Source organism: Phoenix dactylifera, chromosome 9 (genome assembly GCF_051530095.1).
Source record: "Phoenix dactylifera cultivar Ajwa chromosome 9, Ajwa_hap1_PhDact_Kaust_v1.1, whole genome shotgun sequence".
Classification (NCBI taxonomy): Eukaryota; Viridiplantae; Streptophyta; class Magnoliopsida; order Arecales; family Arecaceae; genus Phoenix; species Phoenix dactylifera.
In genome coordinates this window covers 29,164,617-29,186,938 of record NC_143198.1, presented here as the reverse complement: position 1 = coordinate 29,186,938, position 22,322 = coordinate 29,164,617, and the positions used below count along the sequence as shown (strand labels likewise).

The following is a 22,322-nucleotide window of genomic DNA, read 5'->3' as shown; positions in this document are numbered from 1 at the left end:
TCCACACAGCCCTTCAACTCCTCTTTAGATCAACCTCCATTTACTCTTCAGGCCATTGGTCTCCCAAACTGGAATGCCAGGAGGTATGCAAGACTGATTTACTTATACAAGACGGAGAGTTTACCATTCACCCATATAACTTTCTGCTGTATCTGTTCCCCACCAGACTGCAATAGAAGATTATCAAATACCTTGTCTTTTGCATGGCAAGTCTACGTAAAAAAAGTGTATTATCCCTGAAAATAAAAATAAAAATGTTTAACATGTTAAAAGAACTCAAGGATTTGAAATAATTATATGGAACACAAAACCCATTTGACTTGAAGTAATGACTGATAAAGTTAAGTTTCATTTTGAGTACGTTCATGAATTTCTGCTCTCATTTGCAAGGATAGATCTACCTTTCCAGCTTGAACTGAATCATCTGTGAATTTACAAGTTAAAACGTGTCTGTCTATACACTGAAATCTGTTCTGTCTATCGTGCTGAGATATCAATCTCAGAATTGTTTCAGAACTTCATATTAATGTTAGTTAATTGGCAAGTGTACTGAAAGCTGAAGCTGATGTTGAAGCTTGATTCTTACCTTCAGCACCTTGACTGCATGGTCTAGGTTTCCCTGAGCCTACATGCTTTATTATTGCTGATGTATGTTAAAAGATGAACTTCAGGTATATTCCAACAGCTATTCATGTCCCAGCAGCTGCAAACCTATGCTTTAATCCCAGAGCAGAATGTTATGTAACTTATTCCTAATCCTTGCTATGCACACTACAGGAATAAAAAGTAATGGCGACTGTTATTTTCCGACGCTAGGAGAAAGCGTCGATTAGTTGTGTATTGCATCAAAATTTGTTGATGTTTTTCATTAGCGTAGCTTTCTATGATTTCTTTATTGTGAGTGGCTCGTAAAGTGCAGGCTGTGTTTCAGGTAGAGCACTGATCATTTGCACTGCATGGCCTCCATCTGATGTGCCTTTCATCACAAGGGCAAGGAGAATATCATAGGAAATCAGGTACAAAGAAATCAGCACAAAACCCATTTGGCTCGAGGAAAAAGAAATTATTTAAGCTCCAACCACTTAAGCATACAATTCTTAGTTCTTTTACAAATCTCTTCTTCTACGCATGGAGATTCTATCTGACTCTAGTGTTACCAAACCAGCTTAATCTTCAGCCAAACATGCCAAATTCCTCATATCATATGGCGCTAGTCATAGCCTCATGAGATACCAAAGTAATATGCAACTATAAGAAATAACTTCAAAAAATTAGAGCTAGCCTGTGCAAAGTTTCTGCCAATGGAGCGTATCATTATTCCCTATCACAAATATTTAAAAACTAATTGTAATTTTTCTCAACCCAATTGTTTGATAAGCTTTCTAGGTATCTAAACAAGGCTAGTGCCATGCCACTATTGTTTTGTGTCCCTCTGAATATAATACAAATGTGATTAAATATTAAGTTGCCAAGCCATCATTAGTTAATCCAGAAGATATTTTTTTATGCAGATAAGTGACATTTTGAAGTATATTTTGCATAATAAATACCAATGAATTGCAATTTAGGCTGTGACGAATATGACCTATCAAAATCGGATTTCGGGTTCTGTCACGCGGCTAGGCCTCCCTCCTTACATCCTTTCGCACGTGCTTACTGCACCAGTCGGCCATGAAGAGTGAGATAGTGCAGTCAACGTGTCAGTCATGAAAGCGCTGCTCTTCTTGAGAGGTCTTATCGGGTTCCGGAATTCACACCCGCCCAAATTATCGGATCCGAATCTTGGCTGCTCCCGTCCCACCCCGGACCCAAGCACGACTTACGCAAGAGTCCGCAACGGGTCCGAGATCCGGACAGGGGCCCTCCCCAACGGATCCGGGTTTTATTCAATTCCACGATTCTTTCTGTTACCAACGGGAGTATTTTTCCTCGGAGAGACGGCTTACCGTTCAGCGGTCTTCGTAGTTTGAAGTTATTATCGAGCCATCTCTCTAGTCTCTCCGTAGAAAGGTCGCGGTTTCTTTAGTTATTTATTTGTAAAAATTTCTCCTCTCCTCTCTCCTCTCTCCTCTCTCGATAAAACCATAGAAACCCTAGCCCGGATTCGCCATCTCGACACCCTAGAGCATGAAGGGCTCGAAGCCATTGAAGCAGCTCAAGGTCGCCGTGCCGGCCCAAGAAACACCCGTCGACAAGTTCTTGTAAGCATTCCTCTAGGATCGCTCTCTTTCTCTGTTTCTTTCGAGAGATCCAAGCTAGGAAGCTAGGTTTTTTTTCCCATTCCGAGTTTTCTTTTGTTGAAATTTGCGTTGAAAATCGAGACGAAGCTACTCGGTTCTTTCAAGATACTTTAGTGGTTTTCCAAATATGGCGTGATCATTTTTCGAAGATTTTCTGGCTTTCTTGGTTTGATTGTGAGAAAAACTAGGGATTTTGTGAATTCAGGACAGCAAGCGGGACATTCACGGACGGTGATCTGCGACTGAATCAGAGAGGATTGCGGTTGATCTCTGAGGAAACTGAGAGTCGTGTAAGCTCATCTGGATTTCTTGTTTCTTTTTTTTTTTGAATCATATTTATAACTATCTTTTTTAAATGTCCAAGGAAGCATTTTCAGAAGGAACAAGAAGTTTATGCTTAGAATTAAATAATTAGATTCTGAAGTCGTAGTTTGTTCTTTGTCGGACATCACGATTTATAAGCACTTTAACTCTGTTATCAGCTCAATCATAGGAACCGGGACAAATCTTGAAGTTTTTTTTTTCCTTTTCCTTTTTTGTTTCTTTTCATTTTTGTTTGTTTCCTTCAGTGATATCAACACTAGTTTATAAACAGAAATTTATCAAAGAATATTATAGGTCCCAATGCTTCCAAAAATCAAAGCAGCATGCTTGCGAGTGGTTGCATGAAGAAATTGTATAATGGTGAGACCGTGTCAGGAATGTAAAGAAGCGACATAAGTTCAGGTTATAATCATGGAGTTGAACTATCGTTTTGCACATTTGAAATAAAAAGATGGTAGGTAGACTCTGAAAGAAGAAAAAAGTTCCAAGAGAGGATATTAGGTAAAAAAAACTGAACCAGATAAGTTAAAGTATCAAACTATTGGAGGTTGGTTTATGAGAGTAAAACTTTGTGGATAATGACTGAACCAAAACAATGTCTATTGAAAGGAAAGGCAAGGGATGGGAGTTCAGTCATATTCATGTCTAGAGGTATACAGTACTTTGCACATATTTAGTATCATGCTGGTGGGTGAATTCCAGAATGCGGAGCATCAAGAGAAGAATACAGAAAATCCAACACTAGATACTAACTATAATATAAGACTACCAGAGAGTTGTACAAGAGAGTAACTATTGGTTCAGTCATATTGGAATTTTTTTAATATCAAGATTAACAAATCCTTACTGTAGGGTACTTGTGAAGATCAAACTTGAGGAAGAGCAATGTTCTTAGTACATGGCTCTTGTTGCCTGTAGCTTTATGTTATTTGTGATTGCTAAAGAAAATATATCAGTTCAGATTTTTGTATGGTGCCTATTGAGTGCAAATATGTGACAGCACAAAAATTCTAAAATATGTGCAAGAGAGCAATGGATGCCTCTTTGATCTTCTTGAGCTACGATCCTGTCCTTTAGCATAATACAAAAATGAATGCATTGGCTCCATTTTGTTCCTTAAGCTTTGATTTTTTTAATCATTAATATCTGGAATCGAAGTCAATTCCTTGTGATTCTCGGAGTCTTAAAACAAACAAACAAAAAACCCTCAAAACTGCTAAAATGTGTATGTTGATGCATCATCTAAATTGGCTGACAGGGAGTTGTATCAACATGGCTGAGACAAATACTACCCTTCATCTTTTTTTGAACCTTGCCGTCATATATACTGCAGTCATTTCAGTTTTGGCTTGATTTGCTTCAGTAAAAAGTGGATGAAGCATGTTGGTATTGGCCATATCTTTGAAACTTGAACATTAAAGTACTGAAACTTAGAAGGTCTTTTGATTGGTCATTAGAGCAGTTTTGACTAATCTTTTATTTTTCTTCCTTTTCTCTTTTCTTTTTTGCCTGGTGGACTTCAAATTTTAATTCTTTAATTCTTTCTAGCTGGTAAATTTTCTGAACATTACAATTTTTATTATGATGAGAGTTATATATGTCCTACAAATGTCCAGTGCATAGAGTAGCCCCAGTGATGTATGAAGAGCTTTCTCTTATAGACAAGTCACTAGATTTGTACAGAAAGATGGCTAAGGGCTACATCAATGTCAGAGGAAGAAGGTATAGGCCCAATGATTTGATTATTGAATTGTTATTTTCAGTTTTAGTCTTCAGTGCTAACTCTGGCATTATGCTCATAGTCATTGCTGATCTCGGCTTAGCAAATTCTCCATCTAACTTAGTAAAAATATGTGCTTCCAATTTTTATAATTTTTAAAATTTCAACAGCATATCTACAAGGCATTCATATTGCATGGCTTAGAATGTTGGGTAATAAATAGAGTTTAGGATAATAAGGTGTAACAAAAATGAGAATGTTAAAATGGACGTGTATTAAAACTTTAGGAGGGATAGGTTGAGAAATGAGTGTATTAGAGGAGCCATTGGAGTTGCACAACTTAAAGACGAGGTGATGGAGAATCTATTCAAATGTTATGGATATGTATAATAGATTTGAGAGGTCTCCAGTAAGAAGAGGTACTTTAGTTTGTTTTGAAGGATGTAGGAGAAGGGGAAGATCTAAGATTACTTGGATGTTGCGAGAGAAAAATATGGAAAAGCTTGAAATAATATCAGAGATGGTTCTAATGGGAATCCTTGGTGAATGAGGATCCATAAAGTGGACTTGAATAGTTGGTTGATGGTGATAGTTATGGTTTCATACATGCATAGATGCAGGTTCCATGTTAACTTGGCAGTTCTTCTTTTTTTTTTTCCAGTTCAAGAGAAGTATCTGCTTATCTATAATTTTCCAATCATTGATAAAATATTTCCGAAAGCAATTAAATAGTTTTTGGCATGGGCTTCAAGATTTGTTAAGCCTGAACTCTTCTTCTTTTTTTTTTCACTTTTTTAGACCTTATCCATAACGGTTATCACCTATACACATCTATTCTATAGTCATCTTTCTTTTCTTTTCTTCTTTCTTTTTGCTGATATTTATCTTTATGGTTGGTTTTTACCTTGCCCAGCTGCAGCAACCAGATGTTAAGGAGGAGGATATGCAGGTCTCATTGGAAGACCTTGAGACCATCAAAGTTATTGGGAAGGGGAGTGGAGGTGTTGTTCAGCTTGCACGGCACAAATGGTTGGGGACTCTCTATGCCCTAAAGGTATATAACTAATGATGACGTTATGTCTAATATATTGTGTGTGTCTATATATATATATTGAAGAGTGTATGTAACTTTGTAATGAAGATAAGAATAAGGGATGGATTGGTAGATTCTCTTCCAAAGGCATTGCTTAGTACATTCTATGGCCAGATAATTTAACTAATGCAATAACACCCTTTATCTCAGTATTCCTTGTTTCAGCCAACCAACTTTGTCGGTATCTTTTATCTTTCAACAAAAGGATTCCCTAGAAGAGTAAACTGGATGAGGTTCATGAGGTCCCAACGGAGAGAAGCACTGGTCTGCACCTAGATGAAGGGTGGGATCTGCAGGATTTTTGCTGGAAGCACTTATGATGGATCTCAAACTGCTTCATTCATGCAATTCAGCCACCATCTCTCTCTGTACAGTTGAATATACACCGAACAATGCTAATTTTGGTATCACTTGAATGTGGAATTACATAGTAGCCCTCTAGGCTCCATTGTTCATAAACAAGTCTGTGAGAGGAGACAATTTTTAAAGGCTGGAAATGCTCAAGAGGAGTGAGTAAATTTTGTGATCTTTCATAAGGTGCCTTCAGTTTTTCTTTCTGTGTAGCTGAAAGATATTATGAACAAAGAAAAGTGTGTTTCTTAAAATAGGGATAATCCAAGGATTCATAAAATTGCATCCACACGCATACACACACAAGAAGACAGTGCTTGCCTGACACTTGCAATTATTATGGCTGCTTTCATTTTTCCCAAATAGCATTATGGAGGATATGATGAATTGAGTTAAGACATTGCATTTTGCAGGGCATTCAGATGAATATTCAAGAGACAGTTCGTAAACAAATAGTGCAAGAGCTTAAAATAAATCAAGCGTCACAATGCCCGCATGTTGTTGTTTGCTACCATTCATTCTACCATAATGGCATAATTTTTCTTGTCTTGGAATACATGGATCGGGGATCTCTGGCTGATATAATTAAACAAGTGAAAACAATTCTTGAGCCATATCTTGCAATTGTTTGCAAACAGGCAAGGATTTCTTACGGATCTATAATATGCATGCTTCTATGTTGCTGGGGACTTATAATATGCTCAGATGTGTTTTCTGTTTACATTCAGGTTTTGAAGGGTTTAGTATATCTGCACCATGAAAGACATGTAATTCACAGGGACATAAAGCCATCAAACTTGTTAGTAAATCACAGAGGTGAGGTAAAGATAACTGACTTTGGAGTGAGTGCAGTGCTTGCTAACTCCATGGGTCAACGTGATACATTTGTAGGCACCTACAATTATATGTCGGTATGTTGATCTACTATCTAACCGTTCTCTTATTAATTTGATGATATGACTATTTTATAACTTCTACAACTTTAAGTATTCTAATTTTTTGCTGGCTTTTCCTTAGCTGATAGTATATCATTGTTTTCCCTTTCTAATACCAGCCTGAGCGGATCAGTGGAAGCTCATATGATTATAAGAGTGACATATGGAGTTTGGGCTTGGTAATACTTGAGTGTGCTATAGGCCGCTTTCCTTACATACCATCTGAACAAGAAGAAGGTTGCCTGAGCTTTTATGAACTTTTGGAGGCTATTGTGGATCAGCCACCACCTTCTGCCCCATCAGATCAATTTTCTCCAGAGTTTTGTTCGTTTATATCAGCATGGTATGCCAGTTTTCTTGCATGGAGCAGTTTTATTGCATTTATTGCGCTGTCACATGCTATGATAGGGATGAATCTTTTACATTCATATAATCACAAAATTTTACTAGTACGCAGCATGCTTATTTTCATTTTCAAAGTTTTTACTAATTATATTTATAGATTTTTTTCTTCTGCTGTTTTTAACCTTAAATGAATAGAAGCATTCGCCGAAAAAATATCAAGAGTTGGTCATATCGCACTTTTTTTTATTTTATTACTACTTTTTTGTCATTTTGTGTTCATCGCAGACCTCATCATAGCTGATGGACCTTAATTGAGTTGCAACTCTCATATTCTTTGAGATACATTATATGTTTGTTTTGTTTGTCTCTGTAGCCAAAAAAAAAAAAAATGTTGCTAAAATGGGATGAAAGTTAAACATATTGGTACTAAAGGCATTTTTGAAGCTACACAGGACCAAATCTTGATGTTTTTTATTGCTACATGTAAGGTTCGCCGTCTTGGTATCAAACCATGTATCCATCTTATTACAGTGTTGGTACATTTGGTACGGGGCCTAGTTTGACGTATTAGGTGTCGGTACATCCTTCTATACTGCGTACTGGTTCGGTATTGGTATAGTCAGTTCGCACTAGTACTAACCGGTACGGAAAATCTTGGCTACATGCATTTTCACTTATGGAGGATTTACCCGCTCTATGTAGCATGCACTTGCCACCTTCATTCACCCTCTGCATGCTAAAAGAATAGTGGAAATGATGTCTTTATAATTAAATATCTTGAAGCACAATCTTTTTCCATATAATGATGTTTAATCATATCAATATTGAAGGCTCTTTGCATCCTCTATGATTGATGATTGATGAGCTCTTGCTCTATGCCGTTTGTATGGCTCCATTTTTTCCATAGCAATATTATTTTTCTTCAGGCTTTGTTAGATCTGCAAACACTTTCAGATCTTGTGACCTTTGTTTTATAAGGTGAGTCATAAAGCATGGTGATCCTGCCCATAGATTCTTCATATTTAAAATGCTCATCTTGATTGTCCATCGGCCTGGTTTCCTCGTGGTGCTCTGAAGACCATCTGTTTGGACCAGGATCTTGGTGACAAAATCCTTTCATCTCTTATTAAGTACCCTTAACTGTCAGGTCGTACCATTATTCAAGTTGAGCCACATTTGTCTTGAAATCCTGAGGTCTTGGGCATAATTGGATTGATGATCTGATACTTTGAATATATTCATATTGTACAGATCCTGAGGTCTTGGACAGATTTGATTCCAGACATAAAAGAGCAAAGTTTAGAATATGTTCATATTGTTTTATGATGGCAATAGAAGCAAATACATGAATACAACTGCGTTGAGGCAGCTCATATTTATATGTGACTTACGGCTACACCTCCATACATCACACTTTGAGTAACAATTAATGTATTATAGTCTGTCTTCCTAATTACATTCTATAAAAACCATCCAATAGTTTGGAATTCATATCATCCTTTGCATCTATCTAGCCTTGGGCTGAGGTGGTTAAATGTTTCCTTCTCTGTTCTATTTGTTTGGTCTCAAAATTTAGGGAAAAAACACTTCTATAAATAGAAATCATACTTTCAGATTCTATTATTGAGGTATTTGAGCCAATCATGCTCATAGTATTTATCATATTACTAGATGACAAGCTTGAAACTCTTGTTAGGTTGCTAGATTGTAACATTGAAACATACTTAGAGAATGACTCAAATTCAACCAATGATTATTAGTTATGAGATATTTTGGAGTCCACTATATTGTTGTATGTTGTTGCCATTTTGAGTTCCCCTCCAAAATCTTCATGGGAAGATTCAAAGATCTTCCAAACTTTTTGGAGCCTTTTCTTTTCTTTGAGGGGAACTTGCATCCCTCAAGTGCTCTCTCACGAGTATACTCCCACATTGGATGGACTTTTCTAAAGCCTCTATACATAGAGAGATGGAAACTCAAGCCCATAGCGAGAGGGAATTCTTTTAATACATGCACATGCTGAGCTGTTTCGAGTCGTGCTGCGCCACATTGCTATATTGGGTTTAGGTTACGGTTTTGAATTGGTTTTTGATTTTTTTTTAATGGCTCTTTATTGACGTCGATTCTCTTTATTGGGGTGCGACTATCCTGTTGTGATAATGGGCCCTAATACTATTGACTTGTTGGAACTATTACAAATTCCCTGGATTTCTTTGTTTAGGAGAGGTCAGTCCTCTTGTATAGAAGATATAAAGCACCTAACTTTGAATCTTTCTCCCATTTTTTCACCTTCATCTTCAGCTACCCAAAGGTGCATAAGTGCGAGTTCTTGAGGATTTGTTAGCATCCTAGCACCATTTGTGTAGTAGATTGGGTTCATTATATGTTGCTAGGGCTGGAATTGGGCCCATCCAAGTTAGATTTTCATGTAGGCGGAGCTTGGCATGAAAAAAAAAAAATTGGCTTCAGGTCCAAACCAGGCGCCAAAATTTTTTCAAATTTAGCTTCGCGGCCAAACCCGAGCCTGGCCTAAAGCTGAGAAGGCTAGACTTGAATCGAGCCCTTCACCTTCCTGATGGAATCTAGGGCCATCCAATGATTTGCTCGGCCTCCTAGGATTTGAAGAAGCAAAGGGAGCGGGCAAGGGCCAGCTTGCCGGCATTGGTAGTGGTGATGTAGGCGAGGGGTACGTGCGAGTGGCAAAAGGGGGAGGGGATGTCATGGGAGTGGTGGAAGTAGAGGGAGGAGGGGGAGGGGATGTTGGGGCGGCATTGGTATCTGCAACAAGAGCTGCCATGGGAGAGGTGGAAGCAGAGGGAGGAGAGAAAGGAGGGGAGGGGGGTTGGTGGCTCGAGGGATGAAGCTAGGGTTAGAGGTAGGGTTTGAGTGGTAGAGGATGATGTGGATAGTGGAGAAGGGGGTTGAGGAGATAGGGTTTACAACTCTACTATCTCAACTTTGTGCTTGTGTTTGTGTGCATGGGTGTATCAATGTGCGTGGCTACGCAGTTCTTTGGACCATCACCATGTCTATACATTCATTATTACTTTCTCTCTATTTAAATTAATCTTACTGAATTGGATTCCTGAGGATGGATGTCTATGCAGTTCTTTTGATTATCACCATGTCTTTCATTGTTATTTCTCTAATTTAAATCAAATGTACCGGATTTGTTTCCACTAGATGTTTTTGCGATTCATGATGTTTCCCGAATCTGCAGTTTTTTTTTCCATGCAAGTATAATTTTTAAACTGCTACACAATTCTTTCTGGATCATCCCTTGTGGCAGTAACATTTAACTACAAGGCCATAGCCCGATGTATATGGATCGGCTTATGGGTCATCATTTAGAGATGTACCTCAAAACACGAAAAAGCTATGGCTTTTTGGCAAGTCTTAATCTATCTGGAGTCTATCTAATTGGATTTTGTTGATTCATATGAAGTAGCTGTTATTGCCTTTTTACTCTGTTTATGTGATGCAAGTAGGACCACAGTATATTTACCCCTCATAAAAGGCATATGATATGTTTAAAAAAAGATTCATTCCGTTTTCTGTCTGCAGCGTGCAGAAGGATCCTCGGGAAAGAATGTCATCTTTGGAGCTCCTGGTTAGTATCATTTTCATTGTTCACAGCAATTTAATACCAAACAATCTTGCTGAATCCCTTCACCTGGTTTCAGAGTCATCCCTTTATCAAAAAATTTGAGGACAAAGACATCGATCTGGCAATTCTTGTTGGTAGCGTAGATCCTCCTGTAAATATATCTGGTGATGTGTAAGTATATGATGGTTTCTACATACACCATTAAATAATGTAAGATAACAATCTGAGGTAAAGATGCTGCAAGTTCACTTTGCCCTCCCGCTTCTCTCTGGTTTGCTGCTGCTCTTGTTCAAGTCATGTACATACTCAACTCCTTGAGTTTTACGTAAGCATACCTTGGAGTGCATAAAATGTACCACTTAGCTTTCAAATCATGCATATATTCAGCTGCGTGAGTTTCAGGTGAGGATACCTTGGCGTGAATAAATGTACCACTTAGTTTTCCTGCGGCAAAGAGCTATTGAAAACCATGTTTCATTGTTCTACCAAAAAAAAAAAAAAACAAACTCATATTTCAATGTTCAATCTCTAAGCATCCATCAATATATACGGATCCTTTTAAGCTATCATCTTAAAACCCATAATTTGATCGAATCAGGATTATATCATGTGTGGATCATATATCATTCTGTGAGTAATTTGTGTATATATTTTTTTAATTATTAAAATTGGTGTAAATATTTTTTAAATTGATATTTGTATCTATATTTTCCTCGCAAAAATTATATTTATACCTGAAAATATTAATTTAAGAAGATATTTATACAAATTTTAATATTTAGGAGGATAGTTTTGTAAAAAAAAATTATTTTATTGTCGGTCTGTGTATTCTTTGATAAGTTACATCTTAAAACAAAGTAACTTTTGAAGGAAATATGTACACCAAACTGTTTCCAATGAACAATCGATTCTATGATTTTAGGAAATGGAAATTGTTGGGCCACCTTGCTTCCTTGAATAGCTGTAAACTGGATTGAGACGGAAAATCCAATGTGGTCGATGCCTTTACAGTTCTGGGTAGACCAAAAAGGGTCCTTGCTTTCAGATATTCCCCAAGAATCAAGATGCTAACCTCATTCTTGGAACCTCTGGCCACTGGCTCCTGCTTTTGGTGTGAAAGATCCTTGCTCCTTCGGCGGTTGTGTGGCTGACAAGAAATATCAACTTCATCGACATCTTTAGAGAATCGGACTGTTTGGTAAGTTATTGTCCGCTTATGGGCTATTCATAAATTTTTAAGCTATTTGCATACTACTCATGAATTATCAATTATTTTTAAAAAATATTCCTCCTGATCAAGAAATCAATCATCATTTGGCTCAAAGCTTATCTTCTCCTACCGCTTGGGTGACGTCAAAAGCAAAGTTTACATGAGTATCGGAAGGGTAATGTACTTCAAATCCCACATATAATAAGAATACTCTTCAAAATATTTATTATTATTATTATTATTATTATTTTGTTGACCAAATGCCTCTCCTCTATTCTCTGTCAAAGAATAGACGAGTCATTGTCCAAAAATGCTCATGGTTTGACGGGTTCAAAGATCTTTATGGGCTGGGAATTAATGATGTAAGCTTTTTTTTTTTTTTGCCTATCATGTTATTTTTTCTATACATATACATACATATATATATATATATATATATAATTTTAAATCTTTATTTTCACTTGAACAATATAACATACAGATATACAGACATTAATTACTGTATGAAATTCCGAATTCTTTCCATGCTTTTGATCAATTTTCCGTACTAATGATCATTAGAACTCATTACCTTTTATGGCATTATACCCGAACGCCAAGAATCATGCTCACACGGCTCGAGGTTTTGGATAAGACTGCATGGAATTCTTTTGCAGATAAAAATAATAAAAAAAAATCTTCAAAATATAGCGAGCGTCATGGCTCCTGGCATTCCCCATGCCTCCGCTTCCCCACCGAGTCCCAGTTCCCACCGTCCGGGCCATGTGATCGATCCCGTGGACCCCACTGTCTCTATTTTGAAACTCGACCAGCTCGTGCAGTCGCGCCGTGGAAATCTGGAAGAGACGCTCGGTAGGCATTCATTCTGCTTCAAGAAATTGGCATCATTATTTATTACCACTCCCCACCCTCTTCTATCCTCCATAACTTTATCCAAACTGGACCATTTAGAACGATTCAATATTCCACAATGACCTGCTAAAACTCAGCTCTAGAAGTCTCCCTACGTGATTTGACCAAGTCCCTGCCAACCGCTGAAAACAAGGGAAGGAGGCCAGCTTGTGGGCACGAAGCTTGAGTTATTCCTACTTGGACTTCGGTCCAATCCCCCCAGCCGCAAGAAATCGACAGGTCACAGCGTCTAACGTGTGACCATTTGAATCCGGAGACCCCGCTCTGTTACTTTCCTTGTGAATCCTTGAAGACTCCTTTTCGGTTGTTTCTAGATTGGACATCATTTGTTTGGGCGGACACTTGTTCCGGAGAATAAGAATCACCGGACACCTGGAGGGGACAAGCCCACTAAAGTTGTCTCTAGATTTGTTCAGCCTTCATTAAAATCATGGCCGTGAGAAGTTCCCACCGGAAAACTGAAAACACATGCATTGAAATGGTTATGGAAGACAGATACGAACATGATATGGATGAATCCGAGGCTTCGGCCTTATCCGTTACACATCCGCACACTCGTTTTACAAATATACCCATAAAACAGAGGGACAATGTTACAAAGTAATTAACCATCCCTTCACTCCTTTTCAAAACAATGATTTTTAACTGACATACTTTAGTAAAGAAAGCAAAGAGCGGCACAACTAGATTCCACCTTTCACACAGTCCACATATATTTTCATTATTATTATCAGGCAGCTTCTTAATTTTAAATATAAACATCTATGAGAAGATAGAATTGCCCATAATTGCGGGCTGTATCCTTTATATAGAAGGAGTAGCCTTGTTAAGAAGGAAAGGTGGACATAGAAACAGACTCCATATCCTTCATCTCTTGGGTTCAGAAGCCTACAAACTCGACATGGGTGAAGACCTCAACCAGATGTTTCATGGGATGCCACCTTGTGATCAAGATGATGATGCGCTACGGGAATCTTCCTCCTTCTTTGGCCACTCCGACGACGAAGATTTTGGGGAGGACGCAGCTTCCTCTCCAAACTCTCCCCCGCCGTTGGACAAAACAACCTCCTTGCCCCCACGATTCGATGCAAATGAGTCTCTCTACGATTTATCCTCCCTCACGGCGCACCTTCCTATCAAGTGAGTACCACTCTGAGTTGAATCTAAACCTTATGTTTATGTATCCATGACCAGAGCTCAACCAAATACAAATTATTACTATTGCTTAACGAGAAATTAGTTTATCATCATTTTAAGAAGCCTTATTTATCTAATATAAATTAGCTTTTTGGATTCTGCTTGAAAAAGTGATTTTAACATGCCTATGCTAAAAAGATTTTTTAAAAGTTTTCTTCCGTTTTTCTTTTGCTTTTTTAAGAAAAAGATCTATGTTAATAAGATTTTAGATTTCTTTTCTTTTCTTTTGATTTGGGATTTAAGATTTCAACTCTTATTCTTTTGCTTCCATATAGCTTGTAGCATATATACATGGCTGCAAAGAGGATTCCTATTTCAACTCTTCTTAAGCTTATTTGACTGTGGTGTGTTGTAGGAGAGGGCTATCCAAGTACTATCAAGGGAAGTCCCAGTCCTTCACCTCGCTGTCCGATGTGAGATGCCTTGAGGATCTGCCTAAGAAAGAGACTCCCTTGAGAAGGAAGATGAAGTCATGCAGGAGCTATGCAGGAGGGCTAGATGGAAGCCCAAAATCTAACCAAGCACCGCCAACTTCAAGCAAGACCATATCAAAGAAGGCAGCAAGAGGTTATTGTGCTTCTTCGATTTCAAGTAGCGGCAGCAAACCACCATCTATTCCTGTACAAAAGAATTTATGTCTTCACTAAATTACATGACAAATAAAAAAGCCTGAACAGCTCCACTAGTAGCATATATTTAGATGTTAGAGAGATAAGTGGGAAGAGCATGTGTCGAGTTTCTTTGTTCGGCGATCATCTTATTAAAGCGTTCTTCTTTTTTGGGTGCCAAAAATTTATGGTGGAAGCTTTCAATTAAGATTAAGAATCTTTTTTTTATTGCTTCTTCGTTCTCTGCAACTCCAAATTTCAATTGGTGTCCTAATAGTCTTGCTCATAGTCAACTGATTTTACCAAGTTCCTGGATGGATTTTGACTTGTTAACTGGTTTGCAATGCAGTCATGAATTATGGATTCCGTGTAAATGCTTATTCAATTAAAGAATACTTGCTTGTATTAACTTTCTTCTTGATTGTTGTGTGACCCATGGATTCCTTGTAAATGCTCATTCAAGTCATCCTCTCTGTTAGATAATTAGATTTCTTTTGCTTGCTTGTTGTGACCCTAGACTCCTAATGTATTAAAATGAGAGAGCTGTCTGCATGAAGCTCTCTTAACTAAAAAAAAATCAGATTCCTCTCAATTTTGCAACTAGAATGGAGAGGTTTAAATCCTGCCATTACGGTTTATATATTGTTTGATGGCACTGTCTTATTCTCCATCCATAGACGATCATGACGTCAAGAACTGGGAAGAATCTGAACTCTTTGTTGTTGTTGTTGTTAGCTATATAGATGGGATATTTTTTCTTTCTTCCCTTCTGAAACCTGTGATTCTGAGTATCTCTCTCTCTCTCTCTCTCCCCCTCCTCCTCCTTTTTTTTTCTTTTTTTTTTTGTCTCCAGGTCTCTCAATCTACCCTATACCTCTGCTTGCACTCAATCCAACTTATTCCTATATTTCTCACGTACCACCACGTGAAAGTGTTGAATGGATCACGGACGTTCAGAAATTTCTATTAAACATAATAGGAGATTTGATGGTAGAAATAAGTGGAGCTAGCATTCCAACAAATAAACCTAATAGAGTGCACTGACCTGTGTCATTTATTTTCTGATTAAAATGGCAGTGACTTTAGCTGTGAACTGACTTGTGTCATTTATTTTCTGATTAAAATGGCAGTGACTTTAGTCTTTAGCCACCGTTTGCTCTATGAATGGCTGAACAATATAATAACCAGGTGATCAGTCCTGCACCTGCAAACCAAGCCGGCAGAACAATGTGGTGTTTCTCTTGTTCATAAAATAATCAAAAACCTCACAATAGGATGCAGTGAAAACAGGGGGGCAAAAAACTCGAAAATCCATTGTCTTAAAAGTCAAAAAACGAAAAAAAACAGGGCAGCCAGAAATAGACTTCCAGACAAAATGGTCGCCGCTATCCTTCTTTCAGTCAATCTGCAATTCAAGGACATCTTACTGACCTCAGACAAATTTATATTCCTGCTCTATATTCATATCTTTTCCTAAAACCTCTTTACAGGAACTCAGGATAGGTATTGGTCTTTCTACCGAGCAAGCATGAACCTCAGCAAGATGGCTGGTAGCCGGCTGACTACCCCCGGAAAACTTCAAGGATGCAAAGAGGCAAGAAAGCCTCTTTATCAGGGGCCTCGTCTCAACAATCCAATTTAGTGAGACACCTGTATCTTTACAAGCATCTGCATGGGTGTCATACCCTTCTAGATCTGCCTTAGTTATCAAAACATCCTCACCTTACCCTTCTAGTTCTGCTGCAGTAATCAAAACTTCATCACCTGCAAGCGAACATGTCGGCCTAGGACTTCAGCTTGCAGGGAATTCTAGTTTACGCTTGCTGTATTCCTGGACAGCCTGCATAAGTTAAATGCACACTAGTTAGAGGATAAAGCCAGCCGATGTTTCTGCTGTACATGAGTGGCCTTGGATACGATATTGGTTTACCAAGGCTTCACAACGAAAATCAGGCGGAGAAAGACATTACAAAATATTTTAGTTGAACTCCAATTTCGTTCCTTCATAACCATTCCATCTATTTCAATGAAAGGAACCCCTAGATCCAAACCAGCCGGCTAAATGGTCTCTTGCAGAATTTTCCTGTCAGGGATCCCGTAACACAGATATACAACACATTAACAAACTTAACAAGTTCCTTTAAGGCCTGTCCATGTATTCATATATATTAAAGCTATCAAAAGAGGGTTCTTCTGGTCATGCAAGATAGTTCTAAAGCAATTGCAATCTAGACTAGGAAAATAATCAGATAGAGAAGTGGACCCCTCTTTTTTTTTTTCTGGTTACAGTTTGACAACTGTTTTGATTGATGGATTTGACAATTCAGTGTGGTAGGCGATGCACACATAGCAAGATTTGTATCACCATATGCATAAAAGCACAATGGTGCTGCATCTACTAAAGAGTAGAGTTGATAACTCACGAATGAGCTGAGGAAAAGGATGCACTAGCGAATACATAAGAACCATTATTGTGTTTTTACAAGAACAGGTGCAGATAAAAAAAAAACCCAATCATTTCATTACTCAGTGAAATAATGAAGAAAGCATGTTATGATAGAGGCAAGAAAGCCCTCTGAAGGGGGAGGGTGTAAATTTCATAGCTGCCATTAGAGGAAACAGGTCTTTGGCATGTGGTATGCACATGAGAGCATATATATTTTGAAAATCCTAGAAATAGTGGCAGTTATCATCTATTTGTTATACTTCTTTTCCAGAACTCCTTAAAGAAGAAAAACTGAATTTATTGAGAGATAAAGATAAGTTGATCGAGATGTCCAAAAAGAAAAGAGGAATGATGAGACAGGATAAAACCCAAAAAAGAAAAGAGGAATATGGTGAGATGCACATTGGGTTTTCTCCTACATATTTAGAGCACAGGCTCCCCACATTTAGTGCCCCATGTGCCCAACTCTAAGAGTGCTCACCATAATATAGCAGATAGATGCAAGAAACAATGCAAATCCAAGTAATGGAAAATGATGGTCAATAAAAGACCCTAATGTAGGAAATGGGAAATGTGATCATAAAGAAAGCAAAAGTATTATGCAAAACAGATGTTAAAAATGCATAGGAATCATAGGAAAACCATTAGTAAACTAGTTTTAAATGGATTTGCACTGAATTCTCGAGTTGCGGAATTTGATAAATAGCTACAAATTAATTCATGAATATTGATAAGGAGTCCTCTTTTGCTAATATTTACTCTCCTACAAGAAAACAAATAAAAGATATGATTTATCACAATGGTTTTCTATCAAGACCTACAAGGAGAAATTTTTACTTAAGACTTTCTTCCCTTCCCTCCCACCCTCTCCCCCCTCCTTGCCATGTCCTTTTCATACGTTATCATCAAGAACCCAATTAATAGAAATTTCCTTCTTCTTTTTTCAAATCCAAGATTCTCAGAAAGTTACTCAAAAGTATCGCATCATTCCCAATTTAGTTTCCTGTGAGACTCTAGTTGAGTGGGAAACAGGTTTCCTGTAATTTTGGTAAGTACTTCGCTGCTTAGATGCTTACCATTCAAGGCAGTTGGCAAATAATCCTTTACTAACCAAAACGAGATACATGCCAAACTCATGGAAGTCATTTCTTTAACACTAAATGAACACTTTCAGTTTAACAATATTTTAAACTTCAGTAGAATCATGCTAGTCTAATTCCATCCTTCAGAAATCCCACGTAAAATTAGTATGCGATCAGCTTATAAGACAATAATGGAGATAATGGAGGAACAAGAAAGCCTCCTGCCAATAGGAGGCATCGTATAAACGCCGCTCCCTCCTTCCAAAATTACTCCAAGACCAAATGTTCCCTCAGAACAGTTAAGTTATTGTGCATAGTATCAGACTTTTCAATCCGGACAATCTATAATTACTCAATTTTGATCTGGAAAGCATGACACTAACGTGTCATAGTATCCACGAGCTAGCCAAAACAATCCATCGCATATAACATATTTTTCATGGTTCTAATTATAATTATTTTTATGCATAAAGACCTATTTGGCTGCCCGCACCGAGTTCTTCTTCTTCTTGCTCCTCCTCCTCCTCCTCTTCTCCTTCTTCTTTGGCCATTGAACTGGCCCGAAGTGGAGCTGAAGTAAGTTAGTTGATCTAATTTAGACAGAAGACGAAGCTACTTGAGTGAAATAGGCTCCGCTCAGCCCACTTACACCAAATCAAACAGGAAGCAATTGTCAAACAGTCATTATGGTAGTGACATATATTTATACTACTTTGTGACGATGAAACAACATCATTGAGATAATGATATATAGGAATCTATTTTGTAGTTCATTAGATATAGATTTGTAATATCAATGGGAAAATCTGAGAAATCCTCAAATCCTTGCAAGCCATTATGTTCTGCAATTTTTTTCTTAGTCTTCTTATTTAACTAGTACCTCCTCGGGGAAGAAAAAGAAGGCTATAGGGGCATTTCTCCAGAATGGAGAATGATCAAGAGCATGCAATTGATGCCAACTACCTAGATGGTCAAGCTACTTAAGCTTCAGGCTTCTCTTTATTTTTGGTTCTAGGGGAGGTAATGCATAGATAGTGATTGCCCCAATTTGTGCTGTAAGTTTCAATTTGCTTCTTGCATTATTGTAAACTAGAATCCTGTGTTGCAGGTGATGTGTAACCCCTAAATTAGTCTTTGATAAGGGAATAGCATTTACTTGGAATGTGAAATGAATGGGATCAAAGGAAAACATCATCCACGTTGCATTGCCTTAAGTTGTCTTGTACTGGAACAGATATAACAACTGCTAAATACATCTTAAATAATTATTATAAGATTGAATTGTTTGAGTTTCTCTGATGATGTTTCAAGTAAAATGTTCCAACTCAACCTATGAATGCATATCCATCAGTTAAAACAATTTTCGGTACCTTTTACAATGGAGCAATGCAGCTTATGCAACAGTTGACAGGTGGACTCAAAATGGCATTGGTAACAAGATGCAAAAGAATGTGACGAAGCTCCCCTGATGCATCACTGATTCAAAAACAAAAGAATAACTGAAACAATTGGCATTACAGGAAAGAAAGAGCAGCGTTTGTAGAGTAAGTATCTTGGTTATAACAAACAGAGTATGAAGATGCCATACACCAAATAGGCCAGAATGTATCGAAGGAAAACGTGGAGCACTAGACTGCAATAGGTGGCGTGTCAACTAGATCTTTTAACAGAAAGCAAAAACAAAAACAGCTTCCAATTTTATATGACACCAAGATGAAGATATTTTCATAATACATCTCCAGTGTTTCCAAATTACCATTATAAAACCTTTTTGAAGTTTTAGATTTAAACTTAGAGGTTACAACTCAGCATAAAACAATGAACTGAGTCCAGCTTATGAGATCTAGACTCTATTATGATCTCAACTCATGGGTTGCAAGGCCTTGAGTTTTCTCATCAAGCATGCCACTCAGTTTCATCATCCAGAAATCCATATGTAGCGACAGTCATTAGTTGCCTACACTATGTTCCAGATAAACATTAGTCCTTTGCCTTATACTAGCATTAGCAGCAACGTTCATTTGATCCATGCAGTTCCTTGAATCAAAGAGCCAATATTAACATCTTGAATAAGCAGCCAGCAGATGAAGGGTTAGCATTCCCGTCAGCTCAACATGTATGATGATGCAAACTGCATCAGAAAGAACTGGACAATATATATTCACCATAAAAAAAGGAGTCCCATACCCAATTTTACCAAGGCTTGGATTTTAGAGATCAGGGAGACATCAGAGGACCAGCTTTGGAATAAATAGCATTTGAATCAGCTAGTAGGCCCTATGTAGCAGTGGAGCATTATTCCCTACTTGAAGCTTTACTACCTGAAATGAGCATCACATATAAATGTTGTGCATAAACAACCTCTAAAACCACTAAATTACGCAATTCATATTCCATTCTCATTTCCATCTCAATTTCTACCAATGTCAACTTTGGCCTCAAACAGCAAAAAAAAAACACAAGAATTTCTTATATATCACAAGGTTTACATTGTGAACTACAATAGCTATTTCAGCTACACATTCATACTACATCGACTACATGTCCCATTTTTGCACTTGATACAATCAGAACCAAACTCATAATAGCCTAACACACTATTCAGTCTTACTATCTTCCTCTATTTCAAACACTTTTTTAAACCCATAACAGGCTCCCTGGCTGCTCATCAATAGTACTAGTTCCATACCTAACGGATTAATTGGTTCGGCAGAAGAGGGGACCAAACTGATGGGATCAAGCGTTGAGTTCCTAAAAACTAATCTAAAATCAAAAAATCGGAGTTAAAAATCATTAAAAAATAATGTGAAAAGCTAAATATGACCACCTCATATTTCATAATAAACCAAAAGTCTGCTTCCCTTGTGGCACTAGGAAATTCTCACTCCTAGTGAACTACAAAATACTAATACAAGAGCCAGTCTATCCAAAATTCGCTCAACATACGCCTAGCTCGAGTGAATTCGTTATGTAAGCTCGAATACTTCTTTCATCAAACTCTACTCGAGCCTCCTTCCCCAAGAATCAAAGTCATCATAAAAACTAGTGTTGAAGCAGAATAAACAAAGGCATAAGAAAGATCCAGAGTCCCACACTTTGTGACTTCCCATCCATGCCCAGAATTTTAAATTTCAGAATCATCAAAGCAAATGCATAGAATGAGAAACGTTACAGTTTTGGTCATACAAACCCTAGCTGGTCCTGATCTGGAAAAAGGGAAAACAAGAGGTTTGGCATCCTATACCTCATTACCTCCCTAAATCTTCTTCATCTTGGGAGAAGGAGATGGTAGTATCGGAAGGCGGCGACCGTCGTTCTTCTTGCTGGCCGGCTTCGCGGTCGACGGGGAGGGTTATCTCCATGGCCTCCTGAGCCCGGTCGAGGAAGGGCTTGAAGCCCACCTGGAAGGAGAGGTAGCCGAACGCTATGGCTCCCACAACCACCAGCCCGGACCTCATCGCGTTCTGCCGCGCTCGGCTCGCCCCTCTCTCCATCTCTCCTCTCCCTCCCTCCTATCGCGCTGTGGGGCGAGGAACCGGGAGGCAAGAGACGCGTCGACTAAGAATTTCTCAACCGGATCCGCCCTTCCCCGGATTTCTCAACCGGTCGAGCCCCTTTTTTTTTTAACTTTTTTTTCCATAAATATCTTTCTAAAAATTTAAATTTACATAAATATTTTTTAAAAAAACTTATATTTATTTTTGTACTTCTTAAAATACCATTTTTAGAGGAATGCTCCTGTTATAACAGTTCCGTTAATAAAAAAAATCATATTTATTTTAATTAAAAATAAAATAAAATCTGAAAATAATTTTTTATCTCATTGTTTTATAAATATTTTTTACAAATTTATTTATTAAAAATATTTTAGCCATTTTAATTTTAAACTATTAATTTTTTAACGTATTAGATGGTGTAGATATTTATGTAAAAATAAAAAAATAAAATAGGAAAATAAGTGTTTATAAAAATATACATCTAGCAGATATGTACGTAAAATTTGATATTTAGATAATATTAATGTTATTTTTTTTTAAGATCAAAATAATAAAGCCCAAATTTGGTAGATGATCTAACTATTATTGAGGAAAAGGGGACAATGGTTGGGCCAGGGTTACATAGGTAAAATCATTAAGGAGCGATCATCGATGGCCTGGATTTGAAGATCACTATTAGCCAGACATTTTCTCATTCTAATCTTCAAAAATTCAAAATATATTTTAGAGGCAACAATATTTAAAAATTATATGAG

General features: G+C 37.6%; 3 protein-coding genes across 9 annotated transcripts; 2 read left to right on the top strand and 1 right to left on the bottom strand.

The window, feature by feature from the left end:
- The first annotated feature begins 1,914 nt into the window (after positions 1-1,914).
- LOC103711214 (mitogen-activated protein kinase kinase 1-like) lies at positions 1,915-12,163 on the top strand. Of its 4 annotated transcripts, none has more exons than XM_008797277.6 (8): positions 1,915-2,201; positions 2,446-2,530; positions 5,198-5,338; positions 6,142-6,366; positions 6,457-6,639; positions 6,783-7,006; positions 10,573-10,618; positions 10,692-10,874. In XM_008797277.6, exons 1-8 carry the CDS (start codon positions 2,128-2,130, stop codon positions 10,788-10,790), a joined length of 1,077 nt encoding a protein of 358 aa, XP_008795499.1. In that variant the 5' UTR covers positions 1,915-2,127; the 3' UTR covers positions 10,791-10,874. The 4 variants fall into 4 exon arrangements, with proteins under 4 accessions (XP_008795499.1, XP_008795500.1, XP_088561014.1 ...); XM_008797278.6 differs by having other exon boundaries at positions 1,953-2,201; positions 5,204-5,338; XM_088704888.2 differs by lacking the exon at positions 10,692-10,874 and adding an exon at positions 11,538-12,163 and having other exon boundaries at positions 1,954-2,201.
- A 320-nt stretch (positions 12,164-12,483) lies between these two features.
- LOC103711213 (uncharacterized) lies at positions 12,484-14,649 on the top strand. Its single transcript, XM_089925576.1, has 3 exons — positions 12,484-12,677; positions 13,550-13,877; positions 14,290-14,649. Exons 1-3 carry the CDS (start codon positions 12,524-12,526, stop codon positions 14,579-14,581), a joined length of 774 nt encoding a protein of 257 aa, XP_089781702.1. The 5' UTR covers positions 12,484-12,523; the 3' UTR covers positions 14,582-14,649.
- A 1,262-nt stretch (positions 14,650-15,911) lies between these two features.
- On the bottom strand, positions 15,912-21,653 carry LOC103700742 (uncharacterized). 4 transcript variants are annotated; one of them, XR_015969018.2, is made up of 4 exons: positions 21,323-21,653; positions 19,441-19,546; positions 16,513-16,625; positions 15,912-16,382 (listed from the first exon to the last, which is right to left on the bottom strand). XR_015969018.2 is itself a non-coding variant. In XM_039131671.3 (3 exons), the coding sequence occupies exons 1-2, from the start codon at positions 21,562-21,564 to the stop codon at positions 19,444-19,446; spliced, it is 345 nt and encodes a 114-aa protein (XP_038987599.3). In that variant the 5' UTR covers positions 21,565-21,652; the 3' UTR covers positions 15,912-16,382; positions 19,441-19,443. The 4 variants fall into 4 exon arrangements, 3 of the variants coding, with proteins under 3 accessions (XP_038987599.3, XP_038987603.3, XP_088561016.2); XM_039131671.3 differs by lacking the exon at positions 16,513-16,625 and having other exon boundaries at positions 21,323-21,652; XM_039131675.3 differs by lacking the exons at positions 16,513-16,625; positions 19,441-19,546 and having other exon boundaries at positions 21,323-21,650.
- Positions 21,654-22,322: the final 669 nt, after the last annotated feature.